Raw genomic sequence first — 16,429 nt, 5'->3', positions numbered from 1 at the left:
AATCATGGCTGACGAGAAGGTTGCTCTCTTTCTCTGTGGCTAAACCAACTAGGCTCTTAATTTAACAATTGTATTCGTATTTACAGATAACATACACATTTGATATTAAGGCACATGAATGTTCACATGTTCGAGAAGGCATTTCTGCCAAAAAACGCATTTTGATAAAAAAAATATTTTTTTACGTTCAAAAGGCTCTCCTGTGACATCGTGACTTGCAACATACACCTAGTTTCCTGAATCGGGTCACATGTAGTTTCTTGCAAAAGCCCTCTGTGACATTAAATCATATTTATCTTAAAACTTTTATTCCGAAATGTGTCTGGAGATTTGGTCAACTCCGTCATATTTGTCTAAAATCCTAAATGGATCAGGAATGAGCAGGGTCAGCTATACCATAAGGACCCCTTATTCATGTCCTCATGCAGTGCAACAACACCACTCGTGTGTTGCGGTCCAAACACTAAAAAGAGATACCCTCGTCAACTTACCCTCGCCTTATGCCCTTGGGGGAATCCCCGTCATCATCTTGGAGGGTGGTCCAAATGATTAGCCAAGCAAGGGGAGTTTGCAACGTAAGCCCCTCAGCCCTTGTTTTTAGTCAGCTTTGCGAGTGTCCAATTAAATTCACTCCAGGGCCTGAAACTCTCCATAATTCAAAGAAAAGTCAGTGAAAACATAAAAACAACATCAATGAAGAAGTCAACATATAAGTGTAAGTAAAAACGAATGCAAATAAGTTAGTACACATGATGGCACAAACACGTCTCGTAAAAAGTAAATATGTTTTTGTTTGGTTTTCTTTTGGAAATTGTAGAAATAAAACATTTTCCTTCTTCAGAAGTTCCAGCTAGGCAGGCTAACGTTAGTTAGCTAATTAATTTGCTAGCTAGCATACAGTAGACCTATATTAATAATTATATATTTAATATAAGTAGACATGCACTCATAATTGACTGTAGCACATATAAAGCACCCACAAGCCACCGGTGGTTGAAAAATCAATCATCATGGGATGAACGAGTGATGAATTTCCGGCCAAGGGTGGTCCATTTAAAAATCATTCCTTCCTCCCTCGCACCTTGCCCTGCAAGTGTATACTCATCGTCAGACGTCACGACACGTCATCAGAAGTGTCCACTTAATTTGAGGGCTGAGGCAACACAGTAGGGTGTCTCTTTTAAGTGTTTGGACAGCAGCCGTGGTCTGCAAAGTTATCTACTTTTGATATATTTAAAAAAGCAATTTTGGAATCATCATGGTCCCAACAATAAACTGTCAACGCCATCTGCCTGATAGATGAAAATAAAAAATAAAAATTTTGTTCATATATGTTACATTTAATTAGGTTTTAGAGTCATAAAGCAACTGAGGAAAAACGGACTTGACAACCGATAATTAAAACAGACTTCTTTTTTTAAATGAATATCCTCAATAAAAATATGATAATTCTATCAGATTTTTCAGCACTCTGACAGAATTGACGTTAGACAAAAATCTGAGAGTTGATATTTCATGGAGTTTATGAAAAATTGCATTTTTCTTCATTCAAGTGGTATACACTGTGTATACTGATGGCTAACCCCCTTAAGAAATGTTTTTTGGTCAATATTCTGAAAGAATAATCACTGTTCTGCAACATATGCTTAAACAATTGAAATATTTGCTGTGCTAGACCTAAGGGATAATGTTTGCTTTATAAATGTTGTTTTATGTTGTAAATCTAGAAAAACATGCCAAAATGCTAACGGAATTAGCCCTGAAGCATTTAATAGTGCTATAAAACAAAACAAAAATAAGTTTGATGATTTGTATTACATATTTGAATATTCTAATGTTAGATATAAACAATCAAGGCCATTTAACATTTGTTGGACAATAATTGTACCAAAATTCTGGTGTAATTTTATGAAAACATTTAAAAAAATGGTTGCTCCTTTATATGATGTGATAGCTAATATTTTGGGTTATCAAAACATATATTTAAAAATTGTTAACATGAAGACATATATTTGAGCTTGTCCCGTCTTTGAAGAATCCCTGAGCTCAGCCCAAAAAAATCTCAGCCTCATGGCAAAATGTGTGAAATAACAAGAGAATAGTTATAAAACTGCACATTTTTCTCAATAATTTTTGAGGGGTGAGTGAGGCCTTGCTCTAAAACTGAGGAGGCCCTGCGAAACTGCGCCATGCCACTGGAATGTTCATGCATTGTCCAAGGCAATACATACCAGTAAACCAATTTCCCTCATTCAAGTTAAAAAAGTGTGTGTACACCCATGCCATGTATGATTGCACTGGTATTTCAGGCACTGGGACTTTGATTCCTTTGTGTCATATGAAATGAATACGAGTCACATCAATTGAATTTTAGAACATGGATGTCTTTCACATGCGTCTGATGTGCTTATTGCATAATGCTTTTGGTCTTTGATATACTTGGTAAGTTGCGCCATGGCTTTTATGCTGTTCTTTGAAGTAGGCCACACAGCAGTGTGTTGTGATCTGCTGGTTTGCTTTGAATGTGCCTGTTGTGGTCACACAGTGATAGTGGTTATGTTGAGCTATGCCATTGATCATTTTGCTTACACTTGTACTGGGACACCTTAGCTATTCTGTTTGAAGCATAGGTAAATGTTGCTAAAACATGGTGATCATGCCCGTTGCTGTGGTTGTTTGATGCTGTCTCTGGGTACTAATAGCCAATGGATGCAGTCATCTGATGCTACGGTGATGTTTGATGCTGTCTCTGGGTACTAATAGCCAATGGATGCAGTCATCTGATGCTACGGTGATGTTTGATGCTGTCTCTGGGTATTAATAGCCAATGGATGCAGTCATCTGATGCTACGGTGATGTTTGATGCTGTCTCTGGGTACTAATAGCCAATGGATGCAGTCATCTGATGCTACGGTGATGTTTGATGCTGTCTCTGGGTACTAATAGCCAATGGATGCAGTCATCTGATGCTACGGTGATGTTTGATGCTGTCTCTGGGTACTAATAGCCAATGGATATTTACATTACATTTAAGTAATTTAGCAGACGCTCTTATCCAGAGCGACTTACAAATTGGTGCGTTCACCTTAAGACATCCAGTGGAACAGCCACTTTACAATAGTACATCTAAATCTTTTAAGGGGGGCGGTGAGAAGGATTACTTTATCCTATCCTAGGTATTCCTGAAAGAGGTGGGGTTTCAGGTGTCTCCGGAAGGTGGTGATTGACTCCGCTGTCCTGGCGTCGTGAGGGAGTTTGTTCCACCATTGGGGGGCCAGAGCAGCGAACAGTTTTGACTGGGCTGCGCGGGAACTGTACTTCCTCAGTGGTAGGGAGGCGAGCAGGCCAGAGGTGGATGAACGCAGTGCCCTTGTTTGGGTGTAGGGCCTGATCAGAGCCTGGAGGTACTGAGGTGCCGTTCCCCTCACAGCTCCGTAGGCAAGCACCATGGTCTTGTAGCGGATGCGAGCTTCAACTGGAAGCCAGTGGAGAGAGCGGAGGAGCGGGGTGACGTGAGAGAACTTGGGAAGGTTGAACACCAGACGGGCTGCGGCGTTCTGGATGAGTTGTAGGGGTTTAATGGCACAGGCAGGGAGCCCAGCCAACAGCGAGTTGCAGTAATCCAGACGGGAGATGACAAGTGCCTGGATTAGGACCTGCGCTGCTTCCTGTGTGAGGCAGGGTCGTACTCTGCGGATGTTGTACAGCATGAACCTACAAGAACGGGCCACCGCCTTGATGTTAGTTGAGAACGACAGGGTGTTGTCCAGGATCACGCCAAGGTTCTTAGCGCTCTGGGAGGAGGACACAATGGAGTTGTCAACCGTGATGGCGAGATCATGGAACGGGCAGTCCTTCCCGGGAGGAAGAGCAGCTCCGTCTTGCCGAGGTTCAGCTTGAGGTGGTGATCCGTCATCCACACTGATATGTCTGCCAGACATGCAGAGATGCGATTCGCCACCTGGTCATCAGAATGGGGAAAGGAGAAGATTAATTGTGTGTCGTCTGCATAGCAATGATAGGAGAGACCATGTGAGGTTATGACAGAGCCAAGTGACTTGGTGTATAGCGAGAATAGGAGAGGGCCTAGAACAGAGCCCTGGGGACGCCAGTGGTGAGAGCGCGTGGTGAGGAGACAGATTCTCGCCACGCCACCTGGTAGGAGCGACCTGTCAGGTAGGACGCAATCCAAGCGTGGGCCGCGCCGGAGATGCCCAACTCGGAGAGGGTGGAGAGGAGGATCTGATGGTTCACAGTATCGAAGGCAGCCGATAGGTCTAGAAGGATGAGAGCAGAGGAGAGAGAGTTAGCTTTAGCAGTGCGGAGGGCCTCCGTGATACAGAGAAGAGCAGTCTCAGTTGAATGACTAGTCTTGAAACCTGACTGATTTGGATCAAGAAGGTCATTCTGAGAGAGATAGCGGGAGAGCTGGCCAAGGACGGCACGTTCAAGAGTTTTGGAGAGAAAAGAAAGAAGGGATACTGGTCTGTAGTTGTTGACATCGGAGGGATCGAGTGTAGGTTTTTTCAGAAGGGGTGCAACTCTCGCTCTCTTGAAGACAGAAGGGACGTAGCCAGCGGTCAGGGATGAGTTGATGAGCGAGGTGAGGTAAGGGAGAAGGTCTCCGGAAATGGTCTGGAGAAGAGAGGAGGGAATAGGGTCAAGCGGGCAGGTTGTTGGGCGGCCGGCCGTCACAAGACGCGAGATTTCATCTGGAGAGAGAGGGATGCAGTCATCTGATGCTACGGTGATGTTTGATGCTGTCTCTGGGTACTAATAGCCAATGGATGCAGTCATCTGATGCTACGGTGATGTTTGATGCTGTCTCTGGGTACTAATAGCCAATGGATGCAGTCATCTGATGCTACGGTGATGTTTGATGCTTCTGCTAAGAAATCATGTCATGGAGTCCTGCAGTCTTCTCTGCAATACAAAACAAACTATGAAAGATATTTTGTTTAATATAAACTCTGTATAGTGACTGGTTGCGTATTGTATAATGGGGTGGCAGGGTAGCCTAGTGGTTAGAGTGTTGGACTAGTAACCGAAAGGTTGCAAGTTCAAATCCCTGAGCTGACAAGGTACAAATCTGCCGTTCTGCCCCTGAACAGTCATTGAAAATAAGAATTTGTTCTTAACTGACTTGCCTAGTAAAATAAATAAATAAAGGTATAGTAGTAGGTAAAGTACTGACCCCTGATCAAAATCCTGGAATGCAGGCATAATATATTATCCACAAATGCTTATCTGGGGTGGCAGGTAGCCTAGTGGTTAGTGCATTGGCCTTGTAACTGAGCTGACAAGGTAAAAATCTGTCGTTCTGCTCTTGAACAAGGCAGTTAACCCACTGTTCCTAGGCTATTGTTGAAAATAAGAATTTGTTCTTAACTTACTTGCCTAGTAAAGTAAATACTACTCTGCTGTAGACACTGTACCACTAGAGAGCAACAGAGGATTGTATAGACATTAAGGGTTCATATGTGTTGTATGAAATGTGGTCCTTCATTTCCTTTAAAACCAATTATTAAAATAGCATGGATCAGAATGACGTGATTCCTTACAATTAGGCTGGGAACTGCATCACCTGTACATTTTGAAGAAATGTTAATGTTCAACAAATTAGTATCACATTAAGAATTCTTCAAAGGCTCATGCCTATGATTATGTGGGCAGGCTATAATTGAGCCTAAAACTTGTTCTACCGAGTTTGTGCCCTGTGATCTGATACAACTCTTAAGGCTTTGATAACATTAGGAAGGGCAAGCAATTATTACAATCCAAAATCTAATTGGTGTTTCCGTTCAGAATTGTATAGAGCGAAGACGACTTACCCGAACCCCTAGGATTATGAAGTTGTTAGAAGCCAGTGTTAAGGGGTCTTGTCCTGTCAAAAATCCTGGTTTGTTACACTCACAAATCAGTTCTGTCACAATTTAAACAATTCAATTCAACTGTTACAAACAGCTGACTTCAAAGAGGAGCAGGATTTGGCCGTCTTAATCATTTTAGGGCACGCATTTAGGAAATTAAGGTCACGTTGAACACTTTCTAAACGCCTTTAGTAAACATCTTTAGTAAAGACTTTACGGTACTACCATTTCATTAGAACAGATGACAAATGAAAATGGCTGACTCGAACAAAAGCGTTTTAATCCATGATCTTATTAATTATACAAAACACAAGTTATGATAGCTGCTAACATGTATGGATTCTATATTTGGACAAACTTGTTTGGGGGATATGCGTTCATTAATTATTTGTGTTCATTAAATATTTATTGGACAGGGGCCAAGTCACAAGGCATTATGCGTGATCAACACGCAAGGAGCAAATATTTCACTGAATGTGGTATATAGTGATCGTCTGTACCACCTTAAATAGATTTTGTTTTTACTGTTTTTTGACAGGATATTTCATACTTTATGCAACAAAATCTTGCAGAGACTTCTAAATTAAATTTCATAATTCAAAGATGCATTTTTATGATGCAATATCCAATATCGTTTCTTCTGTAACATAATACAAAAATATATTAAAAAAAGGTTGTAGATTTTATTTACACGGTATAAACACAACATAAATTACTTGGTATAATCATCAATGGTCTGTTAATCAATTTCATAGAAAACAAAACAATAAAACTCATAATTTACAAAACATGGTGTTCCTGTGCTTGGACAAGACAAGTATCTGTGCCAGACTTCCTTCATACATATTTTGCCCTGATCTCCTACCAAGGCAGATACACAAAACAAATATTTTGTATAACATGTAACTTGTTATGATGTCCTTTTTAAAAGCAACACAAAGGGGTATGAGCCAGGGTTTATCAAAGGGAGTGCTTCTCAATTCCGACATGTTAGGTGTGATGGTCACTGAGTGAGACGAAACCTCAAATTGAAAGGTCATCGATTCAAGACAAACATCTGGTAATGGACATTGCCTATTGAGGAGTAAAAATTCATACATCATATTTCCAGAGAAGTGCAGATATAATGCGTATGTAAACATTTCATTTCACCTTTAAATACTTTCTTTTAATGTTAAGCAGACAACACTTAGTGAAAAACAGAGACAAAAAAAGACTAAATATTTCCCAAAACACTACTATTTCTCCTGGCTCCTGGTTGACAGTCAACAGTCCAATCAGTTTGTGCTACAGAGGTACATCTTGTCACTGCCCATATTAAGGTTTGGCGTAGTTATACATTTACTCTGTAGTAGTCCCCTGTTTAACAGCATTGCACAGCATTGCTTTCGATCACATATGATTTACAAAAACACACACCCCACTCGGACATAGCTATATTTAATCTTTGGCCATGCCACTATTGATGCTTTCGTTCCCACCGTCGCCACGCCTCTATTGAAACAGGCCATTCAAAGTCTTTTTGGCAGCAAGTGCACAATAGTTAGTTACCTTTTCCCTATTTCACTTTGCCGTAGGAACTGAATGTTATTAGCGCTGTCTGCTAACTCCGGATATTGCTCGATGGAAAGTGCGTAGTACCCGTCGTACCCTAGCACTTTCCCATTGCTCAGGAGCTGCCTCTTCTCTCCCTCTGTCCATGGGCGGACGCCCTCCTCGCCATCGCGTACCCTCTGCTGTTCCCTGGCCCACACACTCACTAACGCCCTCTGGCGGGCCAACTCAAGCACGCGGGCCTTCTCCTCGTCCACCGTGGAGCCATAGCGCACATGCAGCGCAAGCGTCCCACGCCGCAACTCCACATCTGCGAAGCGCCGAGTCCGGCTGTCCATGACCGTGGTGGACTGGGACACGCTGACATTGACACCGTTCTCCAGGGTCTTGTGGCCGCTGGTGAGACGCAGTGTCGCCAAGTCGCCGTCGGGAAGGCCGGGCTTGACGAAGTAGTGAGTGTCGCAGCCTTCCACAGTGAAGTGCAGGTCTTCAAGGTAGAAGGCATTGTTGAGGACGGTGGCCACCTTGATGCAGTCCTCGTTGGCTACGTTGAGCGTGTGAGTGTGGGCGGTGCCCTTGTAGATGGCAAACATGACGGCCCTACCGATAGGGGACTGGGCGGCTGAAAACCATAACCAAGATTTCTCGCCTCGGCGGCCTCGGCCCGCATTGACCTCCGGCAGCCGCTCAAATGTTAGGAGGGCATGCGCCTGTCTGGTAACTTCCTGCTGGACCCCAGAGATGGACTGTGAAGAGAATGCAGTGAAACGTTAATGTCTGAGCATGGCAGAACTTCACACTGCAGTCCATTCATGAGCAGAAGCAGGCATCAAACAGTGCCTGCAAGATAATTGTATTACCAGGAAGTGAGATAAAGCTACAACAAGGTCAAATGCTGTTGTGGATTTTTATCATATAATGATTACTAGGCATTTCTTGACAGCTTAGTAAGCATTGAATAAAGATTATGTTAACAATGACAAGTGGTAATGTCACATATGTAGTGTGTATAACTGTCTATGTATTTCTTATGAATTTGTATTACAAGTACAGTATAATTATATCTGTGTTATGAATGTGTACTGCAAGGGCAAATATAACACATTGTCTTGGACACCAGAAAACGTAAACTGGACACAATAAATGAAAAGTTCTAGATAAGTTATTTGCTACTGTGCCAAATTAATTAAATTATAAATGGAAACCAATTTGTACTTCTTCCTATGAAAATGCTGTCCAATTAAATGTGATACCAATTACAAACCTAAAACAAAAATGAACATGTATGGATTCTTGTTTCTTTTATACATGTTTCTTTTTCCACTGCTTGTTTGTCATAGTGGTTGATATTCATACAGCAAACAACTATGCTCTTTTAGATCTCTACATTACTCCCTGTGTTCTTACAAGGCCCTACTTCATAAACTTGTCTTATCTAGATCATCTTTAATATTGCAGATAAATTGTGGCTTCTATCAAAGAAATTGTCTGCATCATTTCCAATCCCCCATATACAACTGCTCAGCATATGTGGGAACTCCTTCAAGACTGTTGGAAAAGCATTCCTCATGAAGCTGGTTGAGTGAATGCCAGAAGTGTGCAAAGCTGTCATCAAGGCAAAGGGTGGCTACTTTGAAGAATCTAAAACACAAGATATATTTAGTTTTTAACACTTCTTTTGGTTACTACATGATTCCATATGTGTTATTTCATAGTTTTGATGTCTTCACTATTATTTTACAATGTAAAATATAGTAACAAATAAAGAAAAACACTGGAATGAGTAAGTGTGTCCAATCTTTTGACTGGTACTGTATATGTAATTAAAACATTTTTAGATATATTTTCCCTAACCCTACCTACCCTTAATTGGAGTAAACTAATGGACAAAAATACTTAGGTTTCTACTTCCTGCTTATACATACTATATACATTTTGTGGAAACACTATATTTTACATTTATTATCTATTGTTTGCTTTTAGTCCCACCTTTCAGCTACTCTCTACCCCTACCATCCCTCTCTGAAGACCATCCAGTTTTGATTTCTAGCTGCCATACAGTATATTTTCCGCTGTGATGTTTCATAAAAGTTCTGAATCTTTCTATTCTCATAGTTTCTACAGATTGTAAATTAAAGATAAACATTTTTGCTAAGAGTATTAATTATATTATTGATTGATTGACCACGACTTTTCAAATCACCCAGAAGATCTATTTGCAGATTTGCAGAGTTAGCTTCAAGTAAATGTTCAACTTTTTCTGCCATTCCTGAACCTGCGACCAAAAACCAGCTACATATGGGCAGCACCAAAACAAGTGATCTAATGATTCTGTCTATTCGCAGCTAAATCTGCAGAGCTGGGATGGTTGTATCCCCCATAAACAGTTGAAGTAGGAAGTTTACATAGACTTAGGTTGGAGTCATTAAAACTCATTTTCCAACCACTCCACAAATTTCTTGTTAACAAACAACAGTTTTGGCAAGTCGGTTAGGACATTTACTTTGTGCGTGACACAAGTAATTTTTCCAATAATTGTTTACAGACAGATTATTTCACTTAATCACTGTATCACAAATCCAGTGGGTCAGAAGTTCACATACACTAAGATGACTGTGCCTTTAAAAAACGTGTAAAATTGCAGAAAATGATGTCATGGCTTTAGAAGCTTCTGATAGGCTAATTGACATCATATGAGTCAATTGGAGGTGTACCTGTGGATGTTTCACGGCCTACCTTCAAACTCAGTGCCTCTTTGCTTGACATCATGGGAAAATCAAAAGAAATCAGTCAAGACCTCAGAAAAAAGACCTCCACAAGTCTGGTACCTTCAGCCAAACACCTGAAGGTACCACATTCATCTGTACAAACAATAGTACACAAGTATAAACACCATGGGACTAAGCAGCCGACATACCGTTCAGAAAGGAGACGCGTTCTGTCTCCTAGAGATGAACGTACTTGGTGCAAAAAGTGTAAATCAATCCCAGAACAACAGCAAAGGACCTTGTGAAGATGCTGGAGGAAACAGGCACAAAAGTATCTATATCCACAGTAAAACGAGTCCTATATCGAAATAACCTGAAAGGTCTCTCAGCAAGATAGAAGCCACTTGCTCCAAAACCGCCAGAAATAAGCCAGGCTACGGTTTGTAACTGCATATGGGGACAAAGATCATACTTTTTGGAAACATAAATAGAACTGTTTGGCCATAATGACCATTGTTATGCTTGATGGAAAAAGGGGGGATGCTTGCAAGCCGAAGAACACCATCCCAACCGTGAAGCACGGGGTGGCAGCATCATGTTGTAGTGGTGCTTTGCTGCAGGAGGGACTGGTGCACTTCACAAAATAGGTGGCATCATGAGGCAGGAAAATGATGTGGCTATATTGAAGCAACATCTCAAGACATCAGTCAGGAAGTTAAAGCTTGGTCGTAAATGGTCTTCCAAATGGACAATGACCCCAAGCATACTTCCATACTTTGGCAAAATGGCTTAAGGACAACAAAGTCACGGTATTGGAGTGGCCATCACAAAACCCTGACCCTGTTACTAAGAAAATATGTGGGCCAAACTGAAAAAGCATGTACAAGCAGGGAGGCCTACAAACCTTACACCAGCTCTGTCAGGAGGAATGGGCCAAAATTCCCCCAACTTATTGTGGGAAGCTTGTGGAAGGCTACCTGAAATGTTTGACCCAAGTTAAACCATTTAAAGTCAATGCTACCAAATACTAATTGAGTGTATGTAAACTTCTGACCCACTGGGAATGTGATGAAAGAAATCAAACCTGAAAGAAATCATTCTCTCAACTATTATTCTGACATTTCACATTCTTAAAATAAAGTTTTGATCCTAATCCTTGTATTTTAATGTGAATACTGTATATATGTATATTTTGTGTATAGCGTGTATATTTGTGTTGTATTGTGCAGGGCACATTTGAAACAGAGACCTAGGTCTCAATACGTCTTCCCTGGTTAAATAAAGGTTACATTTTTTAAATATAAAGTTCAACCTGCTTACTTTACATTTCTCTAATATATGGATCACAAATAGCAGGACAATAAAGGAGTGATTGAAATAATGTAAAATATGAAACCAACCGGTAAATCATCCCAGAGCTGGCTCTTCTTCAGTTCATAAGATGGGTGGGTCAGATCAAACTTTGGGACTGGGTAGCCAGGAATGGTGTTGTGTAGATGGAACCCAAAGGTCACCAGCCAGCTATTCACATCTACATGGGACAAATAAGATCAAGGTCATACTAAATATTTAATGACGTGGTTATGTCAAAATAGAAAATATGGTAATGTTTTATCATAAGTAATGAATGTCTTAGTTGTCATGAATAAGCTGGCATGATTGCATGCATTACCAGTTTAAGTATGTACAAAGATTTCAACATTTGAATAGCACATTTAAATAACATGTTTACACGACGTGTACATTAAATGTTACTAAGTCGAATATAAGTGACAATAAATATCTTACCTGCGACATACTCTCTCACTTCATGTACTTTGCTGATGGGGTTGTTGTTTCTGAACATGTAGAGATTAAAAGGACCTGGCTCTTTCCCCACTCGTTTCCAGGTGTTGATGTCAGGCACAGTCCACCTGCCGGGCATAATGTCATAGTCCCTCTCACCAAAATGCAACAATTTGGTCAGTGGGTCATAGAGCCCCCCGTGGAACCCCAGCACCAGTTGAAAGTCCGGGTTGGAGTCAAAGTAGATCTCCCCATACGCCGTATACTGGACCTGCTTGATCAGGAGGCCATTGCTGGTGAATACGGCCAGAGGGGTTCCGGTGTTGTCACAGGCGATGTAGTATTCCTCTCCGCTGCTGATCTCCTGGGCAAACAGGTGTCCCTGCAGGTCATAGTACAGGGAGGTGATCTCAGAGCTGGAGTGGTTGTAGACGTGGGTGATCCTGCTGGGGTAGCTCAGGTCTGCATAGAAGTACTGCAGATGCTGCCCCAGGCTGTTCTTGGTAGACACCCTCCGGCCCAGGCCGTCGTAGCGGTATTGGATGGTCCAGCTGTTGCCCTTGCTGTATACGCGTACCAGGAGGCCCTTTGAGTTGTAGTCGAAGATCTCGGAACCTCGCTGGCGGAGGAAGCCATCCTCGTCCATGCGGTATTGCACGTCTCCCAGGCGGGTGATGCGGTCGCGGAGGTCGTAGCGCAGGGGGAGCAGGCGGGCGCTGTTGCCTGGGTTCAGTAGGTGGAGGTTGCCGTTCAGGTCGTAAGTGTAGCGCCACATGATCTTGTCGTTGAGGTAGACCGTCTGGAGCTGGCCATCTACATCGTACTCATAGCCGTACTTGGTGGTGTTGGCGAATGGCCCAATCTTGATTTCCCTCTTGGTGCATCGTCCCACGTCATCGTACTGGAAGGTGATCCAGTACATAAGGGATCGGAAGATCTCGTACTGAATCTCCTTGATCCGGCCGTGGGCGTCAAAGTGCTTGGTGTAGGTCATGACGGCCGTGGAGATGATCTGGTTGATGTCATAGTAGATAACGCCAAACTTGCCGAACTGCTCTACCTTGCCGGAGATGTCGTCAAACTGGTAGAGGTCGATGGGCAGCGGCGTCTCGTTGATGACGCCTTGCACGCTGGTGACGCGCAGGCTGCTGTCGTAGGTGTAGTCAAAGCGGGCGTTGACCATGCCGTCCTCGCTGAAGCGGAAGATCTGCCGGTCCACCAGGGGGCCCACTTGGCGGTAACGGATTGAACAGATGAAGCCCTCGCTCTGCAGGTTGACCGTTTTCAGCACACCTGCCATCTCATCGTACGTGAAGCTGACCCGCGTGCTGTCATACAGGACTTCGGCTAGCTTGTTCTGCCGTCGGTACTTGTACAGGATCCGGCGGCCCGTGCCCAAGTGTACCACTCGCTGCAGGAGGCCATCCTCGCTGTAGTCCACTGCTACAGAAGCGTTGCTCTCAGGCGGGTGGAAGATGTTGCGGTAGTAGCCCACTGAGCGGACTGTGTTCATGGTGTAGCGGGCCACACTGGGCATGGTGACGGCAGATAGCCGGTCCTGAGAGTCAAAGTCGAAGATGTACTGACGCTGGCTGTGGAGCAGGAGCACCATCGACTAGAGGAAAGATGAGGAAAGGGAGAAAAAACTAATTATTGCTGTTTTATGACTACAAATAAATATATATGCACACCACCAGCTCACAAAATAGCCTAAACAATTGCATCAAACCTACACATGTTTATTTCTGACTTCAATCCATGGCAACTCAGAGTTCATTCATAATGCACTTTGGATGCTAGAAGTGCTTTCAGTGGGCCATTGGTTACTTGAGCTCCCAAAGCTTTCAGTGTGCCTCGTGTTTCTTTGTTGACATGGCCTATCCCTGTCTTGTAATGAGCACAAGGAGGGCCAAGTGAGGGCAAGGAAATCTCTGCATGGTTTTGCACGAGGAAAAGTCTCTGCAGCTGAGCCTTCCAGTAAGTGATCTCACTTATTTTAAGATCTGCCAGGAGTTACAGTAAGGGAAAAAAGTATTTGATCCCCTGCTGATTTTGTACGTTTGCCCACTGACAAAGAAATGATCAGTCTATAATTTTAATGGTAGGTTTATTTGAACAGTGAGAGACAGAATAACAACAAAAAAATCCGGAAAAACGCATGTCAAAAATTTTATAAATTGATTTGCATTTCAATGAGGGAAATAAGTATTTGAACCCTCTGCAAAACATGACTTGGTGGCAAAACCCTTGTTGCCAATCACAGAGGTCAGATGTTTCTTGTAGTTGGCCACCAGGTTTGCACACATCTCAGGAGGGATTTTGTTCCACTCCTCTTTGCAGATCTTCTCCAAGTCATTAAGGTTTCAAGGCTGATGTTTGGCAACTCGAACCTTCAGCTCCCTCCACAGATTTTCTATGGGATTAAGGTCTGGAGACTGGCTAGGCCACCTGCTCTTGGGGTCATAGGCAGCATTCCTCCTCCTCCAAACACGGCGAGTTGAGTTGATGCCAAAGAGCTCCATTTTGGTCTCATCTGACCACAACACTTTCACCCAGTTGTCCTCTGAATCATTCAGATGTTCATTGGCAAACTTCAGTCAGGCACGTATATGTGCGTTCTTGAGCAGGGGGACCTTGCGGGCGCTGCAGGATTTCAGTCCTTCATGGCGTAGTGGTGTCACCAATTGTTTTCTTGGTGACTATGGTCCCAGCTGCCTTGAGATCATTGACAAGATCCTCCTGTGTAGTTCTGGGCTGATTCCTCACCGTTGTCATGATCATTGCAACTCCACGAGGTGAGATCTTGCATGGAGCCCCAGGCAGAGGGAGATTGACAGTTCTTTTGTGTTTCTTCCATTTGCGAATAATCGCACCAACTGTTGTCATCTTCTCACCAAGCTGCTTGGCGATGGTCTTGTAGCCCATTCCAGCCTTGTGTAGGTCTACAATCTTGTCCCTGACATCCTTGGAGAGCTCTTTGGTCTTGGCCATGGTGGAGAGTTTGGAATCTGATTGCTTGATTGCTTCTGTGGATAGATACAGTATCTTTTATACAGGTAACAAACTGAGAATAGGAGCACTCCCTTTAAGAGTGTGCTCCTAATCTCAGCTCGTTGCCTGTATAAAAGACACCTGGGAGCCAGAAATCTTTCTGATTGAGAGGGGGTCAAATACTTATTTCCCTCATTAAAATCCTAATCAATTTATAACATTTTTGACATGCGTTTTTCTGGATTTTTGTTGTTGTTATTCTGTCTCTCACTGTTCAAATTAACCTACCATTAAAATTATAGACTGATAATTTCTTTGTCAGTGGGAAAACATACAAAATCAGCAGCAGCAAATACTTTTTTCCCTCACTGTATGTTCTTAGGGAAGTTCTGTGAGGAGTTATGTTCTTAGGGAAATTCAGCAAGGAGTTATGTTATTTATTTTACCTTTATTTAACTAGGCAAGTCAGTTAAGAACAAATTTTTATTTTCAATGACGGCCTAGGAACAGGGGGGGTTCAGGGGGTTCTGTTCAGGGGCAGAACGACAGATTTGTACCTTGTCAGGTCGGGGGTTTGAACTTGCAACCTTCCGGTTACTAGACCAACGCTCTAACCACTAAGCTACCCTGCCGTACTGTGAGGAGTTCTGTTCTTAGGGAAGTTCAGCGAGGAGTTCTGTTCTTAGGGAAGTTCTGCGAGGAGTTCTGTTCTCAGGGAAGTTCTGCGAGGAGTTCTGTTCTTAGGGAAGTTCAGCGAGGAGTTCTGTTCTTAGGGAAGTTCTGCGAGGAGTACTGTTCTCAGGGAAGTTCTGCGAGGAGTTCTGTTCTTAGGGAAGTTCTGCGAGGAGTTCTGTTCTTAGGGAAGTTCTGCGAGGAGTTCTGTTCTTAGGGAAGTTCTGTGAGGAGTTCTGTTCTTAAAGTGGAGGTGTTACCATAATGAGCAGCTCTAATGTTGGCAAGTACCGTGTGTGTGTGTGTGTGTGTGTGTGTGTGTGTGTGTGAGGTTTAGAAGTTCTGTTTAAAACCTCTGAAAAGTAACTAAATGTAATCTAAGTGATCCCCAAAAGTAATTATTCATCATGAGAGGGCCATAAACAATAACTATAATAGTAATGCTGCATACTCCAAGAAAGGGTCAAATCTCACCTTTCTGGTGTAGGCACTTAAGGACACAAGCTTAATAAGTACACAGTACAAATATGATAGAACAATGAAAATATTAACTATTTTTTTTGGTCTATTTCCTATTCAACAAAACTGTATGAATAAGGCTTGACATGACTTATATATGTTCTATATATAGTATAATCAATTTAAAAAATGACTAAATATAAGATTTCACCTTCCTTATAACTGTAAAATACATATTTTCTAAAGGTCTCTCTTGATCAAAACATCTGCCCCCATCACTGTGAACGTCTGACAGAGCTCCATCTTGGCTTTTTGAACTAGATAGGAACTCGCTTTTCATCTCATATTAATATTGTCCGTCTGTGACAAACAGAACGTTTTTATTTTTTA

At 42.5% G+C, this 16,429-nt stretch overlaps 1 protein-coding gene across 1 annotated transcript in view; it reads right to left on the bottom strand.

Annotated features, from left to right (window-relative positions):
- Positions 1-6,531: 6,531 nt before the first annotated feature.
- The window catches only part of si:dkey-237h12.3 (teneurin-3), a 172,077-nt gene continuing 162,179 nt past the window's right edge, over positions 6,532-16,429 (bottom strand). Inside the window, exons 29-31 of the mRNA XM_065019761.1 lie at positions 11,921-13,532; positions 11,533-11,663; positions 6,532-8,170 (exon numbers count right to left, since the gene is read on the bottom strand). Coding sequence (XP_064875833.1) covers positions 7,418-8,170; positions 11,533-11,663; positions 11,921-13,532 — 2,496 coding nt within the window. The 3' untranslated portion in view covers positions 6,532-7,417. The remainder of the gene's footprint in view (positions 8,171-11,532; positions 11,664-11,920; positions 13,533-16,429) is intronic.

This window comes from Oncorhynchus nerka, linkage group LG6, assembly GCF_034236695.1.
Source record: "Oncorhynchus nerka isolate Pitt River linkage group LG6, Oner_Uvic_2.0, whole genome shotgun sequence".
NCBI lineage: Eukaryota > Metazoa > Chordata > Actinopteri > Salmoniformes > Salmonidae > Oncorhynchus > Oncorhynchus nerka.
This window is presented reverse-complemented; position numbering and strand designations above follow the sequence as displayed.